General features: G+C 37.9%; 1 protein-coding gene across 2 annotated transcripts in view; it reads right to left on the reverse strand.

Moving 5' to 3' along the window:
* Positions 1–4,681, reverse strand: part of LOC141898852 (palmitoyltransferase ZDHHC14-like) — a 28,379-nt gene extending 23,698 nt beyond the window's left edge. For both annotated transcript variants that reach the window (XM_074784987.1, XM_074784996.1), the window contains exons 1-3: positions 3,851–4,681; positions 1,789–1,949; positions 896–1,054 (exon numbers count right to left, since the gene is read on the reverse strand). In XM_074784987.1, the coding sequence (XP_074641088.1) occupies positions 896–1,054; positions 1,789–1,949; positions 3,851–4,092 (562 nt within the window). In that variant the 5' untranslated portion in view covers positions 4,093–4,681. The remainder of the gene's footprint in view (positions 1–895; positions 1,055–1,788; positions 1,950–3,850) is intronic.
* Between the last annotated feature and the right edge of the window lie 1,319 nt (positions 4,682–6,000).

Below are 6,000 nucleotides of genomic sequence, written 5' to 3' on the forward strand. Positions count from 1 at the left end.
AAAAACTTAACATAGTTTTCAAAAATTTCAGATTTTCCACGATGTTTTTCACAATATTCACCTTGGATAATAAATGACTTTGACCAAGCTATGTGCATAAAAATGACATTATTCTGTGACTTTTAGCTAGTAACATGCATAAAAATGATATTATCCTATTTCTGAAAATTTCTATGAAGAAATCTAGTTTTAAAGTAATAGCAAAATATCTGTGTACCTATCTAAGTAATAAGTATTATTGTAAAAAGTATTATCTGTTCTCATTAAGGTTTTTACTTAAATTTGATAGAAAACTGAAATTGGGGAAATTTTTAACTGGGGGGATTTCTACCTACATTCGAATTGCACCCATGGTAGACATTGTCAATGCTCATCATAATTTGTCAAACCATAACAATAACCTATAGACAAATCACTCATGTCATTCATGCACTATGATGTTAATTTCCCAGTGGTGTACAGTTTACTTAGCTTTTGATTATTTGAATGCTGTGAGAAAACATTTTCAGATGAAATCGTAAATCTTTTAAAAAAAGATGTGCTCAGTAAAGTAGACTTGCTACAAACCATGAGAAGGGTTATGACGGCCTATCATTGTACGACACTTTACCACCATGCAAAAAGGCCCTATGCTTTCGGTACCATGCGGTAATAGTTGTAAGTGCAGTTTAGTGTTACAATTATCATGTCAAATAAAAAATATCATTTCCATTTCACATTTGCTCGTTTTTCAGCCTAACCTGCATTTTGACAAGCAGAATAAATGAAGGTTGAACCTTATATCATTGTGGCAGGTGTTCCCGTGGGTATCAACAGGAGTAACCTAAACACCTGTACACGTATATCATGTATCACTTACATCAACCCTTGTAATTCACGCCCATTAATCGCTTACCTACACAATTATCACAGATACTACAATGAGATGCTCGAGGCGGCCGAAATATTTTGCACGTAAAGCAGTATTTTAACTTAACAACTTGACCGTTGATAACAACTTCTTTTGTTCGCGGAGGCGGGCGATACGTTCCCGGCGTTCCGGCAGTTGGAACCTCTGAAATGAAGATAAGACAACCAACGTCATTGAATCGTGCCTGAGTTTTTAACGCACAACCCGAAACATCGGGAAAACTCAGAAAATCACTATACATGCATATTCAGGGTCAACAGTCATTCCTGGATATAAGGAGTTTTCAAGGAGTGTCTGCATCACTTTCATGTCCAAATTAGGCTACTGCAGACTCCTCCTAAATCGGTACTGTTTATCTCGGTAAACCATTAATTCAACGGTTTTATGAGAATATTGTAGGTTGGAGTTTTGGGCATTTTGTTCAAAGTAAAGGAGTTTCAAGGAATCGAGGAGTCCATATTAGCCTCTTGTGTGAATTCTAAAAAGGTGTAGTAATTCACTACCAATTGGTCCAGATACCGCTAACATTACTTGACAGGGAGAGGTTTAGGGGATCTCGTCCAGAGAAAACCTTGAACAAATGCTAGCTGAAATCTGGTTAAAAACATTCCAGAGGGTCCCTTTTGAATGGAACCATTTATTCGAAACCCACCACGACCATTCAGCCTTGAAGAAGCCACAGGGGCTTGTATTTGAAGTTTGGGGGTGAATTGTAGCTTGGATCATCCAGTATCTCTGGTACTTTCAATCAGAGATACTGGATGATCTAAGCAGCTATAGTTCACCCCCAAAAACGTCAAATACGAGCCCCTGTGGAGAAGCCAATGCTCGTCGTATCGAACCCTAATGTAAGTTATCGATGGACTCTATTGAATTACCTATTTGACGCTCAATGTCAGCTGCCTCGTCAGGCGTGGCACGGGGAATCACTCCCGGATCGCTGAAACTTGTTCTAAGCAGTGTCGACATCACAAATATAAACAACAACCCGGCGATGACTGGAATCGCCGGAGTTAACTCAACTGCCAAATACGGACAACTGAAATTGAAGAGAAATCTTTAATCTGCAATCAAGATTTTTCATGACTTGTATAAATCGGCGATGGGACTTTGCTAGTACACTGCACTGCGGTGTATAGGCAAAGATGTCATTCGCAATTTGTATTGACGTAATTCGTAAATGTTTTTATCTCTAATGAAAGAGGGCAGCACACGTCAAACCCAGTTAGATATAAGTAACGAATGATACACAGCACCGCCGTGTATACTACACATTACAGCTGCTGCCTGTTATTTTATGCACTGGGCTGGAATTTTTCAAACATTTTCAAATTAGCTCCCGCACTTAAGGGTATTAATAGTCTGCTCAGCACTGAAAGGGTCAAGCCTGCTGTCTGATTTCGACCAGTTATTTCATTTAATAAAGCCAATAAACATTTACATTTTAGTCAAGTTAAATAAGTTGGATTTTTGGATAAGTTGTTGTTAATAACGTGGTTCGAATGTCCATCAGTCATCCAGTCATTCGTTTGAGATTAAGTTGTATTCAATAATTTCAAGTATGGATGATTTGATTTGACAGACATTTCCAGCTGCTAATAGGCCTAGTTTTAGGTCAAATTTTCTACTATCAGTTTGTTATTGATCTTTCAGGATTTTCCAGGCACGCCAAATTCCTTTTAATAGCAATATCCCAGTGGCGATGAATAAAGCGACACTTCACTCGGATTTTTCACTTATTCCACAAAAAAAAAACCATTGTTCCCGTCATATCAGAGATTACACGTGTCTTCAATTACATCAAGATTAGACGCGCTATCAATGCAATTTCAAAGTAAAAGAATCAAAAAAATTTATACTGAAAATAAAAGACCCAATCCTGCCTCTAATTAAATGTTATAAGTACAGGTGGATTGTAAATAATATCTCTTGATTATATAAAAATCCTGATCATAATGATTACAATGGATTAAGCGTGCTTGATGTACAAGACCATAAAACTTGAGTCCTGATCTGTGTTTTAAAAGCAACTGAACATTAGGTAATTGAGCCTTCGATACAATCAAGTCTTTGCCCAATCGTGCAAAACTGTATGAGATTAGAAAATATATATATATATATATATATATATATATATATATATATATATATATATATATATATATATCACGGCTTTGCTTCAGTAAATGTTTCATTTCCAAAACATGAAACCAAAAGAATTAATTCAATAATTAGGGTTAGGCCTAGAAAGTGTCGATTCGAGTTCCAGCAGGCAGAAATGATTAGAACATGAGAAAGCCACACAATTCAAGCCAAGGTTTTGGGGTCAACCCCTGATTTTTTCACATGCATAATGTGCAATGCCAGTAACCAATCAGAATAAGCTAGGGCCTATGGGCAAAACAATGTTAATCTTTCCCTATTTGACAAAATATCCATTCCAAAATAATAATAACAAGCCAGAAGTGACAATGGTCTTCGGGCCCAGGCTCTAATCTGTATTCCAAAATTCCCATGCAATAGCTCACATTGCATTTGGATATGTTGTATCTTGGGCCAATAGCTAAATTTTGTCAAGACAACTTTTTAGGCTTTTCACGGATAAGGAATCCAGTTGCCAAAAACTTTCTGCTTATTAAATGATATCCTAGAAATTCAGTCTACTTGATTTTCGACCCAGTTCCCCAGTTGAGGTCACCTTTAAGGTCATGTCGCTGAAAAGCAATTCTCGTGCCAAGTTCCGCAACGAGGTGGGCCGTGGCGCACAGGGCCAAATCTACACCGTATAATAATGAGACCCCTACACTAACATTGTACCAAAGCTTCATCGCGATCGACCCACTATTAACAAAGCTAAGTAGCCGAAAGACAAAATGAGGGTCTCACAGAAGCCGAGAGACCTTGATATTATTAATAATAATAAAGATAATAGATCCTTACTCAAATCCAAAGAACAATCCGGAGGTAACGACAATCAGCACGCACGTTAGATAAAATATGCCGGTCTGGCGTGCCATCATAACGCGTCCGTCGCAACAGAACTTATTGCGCCCGGGGAAAACCTGCCATTTTTTCATCGCTTTCGCCATTTTGTCGAAATCGTCCTCTTGGTCGTCGTCGGCAGCGGTGATTTTAGTCGGTGATTCAGTCAAAACGGGAGTGTATACCGGTGAATCTTTCATGGATGATACATTCGACTCGTCTTTAAGCGACAATTCTTATTAATTATAGGTTTCTTTTCGACACTCCTCGCTCGAACATTAATTTACTTTTTACTAATAGCGGGTGTTCGTAATAGTATAGGCGAGTAATTATCCTATAATGATTATTCTATCGTTGTTGACAACTGACGTAAAATTGATGCGTCGTTTAATCTACAAATTCAGCGACGGTGACACTGACTGACAGCGTTGAATTGGAACGGCCGGATAACAAAATGGAAGACAGCAAGGACGAAATATCACCGCACTGCGCGAAAGAATTCTAAGAAAATTCACATATTCTTAATCTTCCTCGTCAATTTCAGCAGAAGAAAGAATCAAAAATCGAATTTCGTTGACTGACGTTCGTTGATTTTTGAAGAAGTTGTCGGCTCTCTCAATTGACACGCATCGACTCCTGTTGTTATGAGAATATATTCTATAGTCCGTTCCCTGTCTGGTAGACGACGTCTATCGTGTCCCCATCTTAACCTGCAACTGTTTTATCGGGGGGCCTTCTGACGAAAAAATTACGAATTTAACATTTTAACTAAAAAATTCTCGGCAAATTTCGATTAATCTCTACTTCCTGGTCATTAGTGCGCACGCGCGTGCTGTCAATTCGTTGTATAATAGGTGGCAGCAGCTGACGGTTTGATAGCTAAAAGTGGGTTCACTGTAACGGCTGTAAAACCGGACCGACTGACAGGCCCGACCCATGCACAAGTGTCACTGAAGTTTAAACTTCTAAGGTAAGTCGGACATGTGAATGTCGAAAAATGCGAAAGTCGGTCAGAATTATGATGTGCGGTTTTTTCTATTAATTGTACTAATTACCGGTAATTTCTGTGAGTCGAATTTTTTAAACCGAAGCCCTAGCGCCCGGTCAGTGTGTAGCCTGAGTGCCCCGGTCTAATTCCCAAATTAAAGGAAAGCCATGTTTCTGAGTTGGCTTTTGATTTTGTCCATTTGTATTATCCACGAAATGAAATGCCTTCTGTCAGTACCGGGATTGTCCGGCAATGGCTGGCATTGAAAAACAGATCCGCGCGGTTTTAAAGCAGAAAAACATTGACCTCTTTGAATCTCTTTGGGCCGAACATCTGCGAGAAGAGATACACATTGTAATGTGTATATTTTTCAATGAAAACTTAAATTTGCTAGCATTTTCGCATGCATCAATTTTGACCATCGTCTCCCGTTTGCAGACGAACTTCCGTCATCACGGGATCTTTCTGTCTCTTGCAGCACTTATAGTTTATTGTTTTATAAAGGTATTGTAGATCTAAAATGGAAGGATAAATCTCTATGTCGGACTTTTGGCGGGAAATAGTAAAAATTCGACTTTCTATAGCTCGAAATTTTTAAGTCGGCAAAATTGTGTCGGTCCCAAAATGTTCGACTTGTGCATGATCTAGGCCTACCGTAGTAAACGTTCTCGGAAAAGAGTTTCCGTCATTCTCTTCGGTTTACGTGCTTACTTTTTGCTGTGTTTGTGTGGAATCAATCATCACAGCAATCATCATCAATCGTTACTGTGTACATGAATATATTATTGCTGATATTGGCGAGAAAATTTCTAAGTGATTAAAATTAGATTTCTTTGAAAGATTATTTACAGGAGTCCCAATCGACGAATGATTAATGTAAAAAACGATAGAAATTGAAATGTAACAAAATTTCAACTTGACCAAATAAAATAATTTATTTTCGACAAAATTTGACAGAAAATGATAGTGATCGATAGGCCTAGGTCTCACAAAGATGATTGTTTTTATTTTCTGGAAAATAATCAAAACTTAAAACTTTATAGATTTACATTTTGTGATTTGAACATTTGCTTCAACCTTCGATCAATCATTTCCGAGCGGATTATTCTGATATAATAAT

Source organism: Tubulanus polymorphus, chromosome 1 (genome assembly GCF_964204645.1).
Source record: "Tubulanus polymorphus chromosome 1, tnTubPoly1.2, whole genome shotgun sequence".
Lineage (NCBI taxonomy): Eukaryota > Metazoa > Nemertea > Palaeonemertea > Tubulaniformes > Tubulanidae > Tubulanus > Tubulanus polymorphus.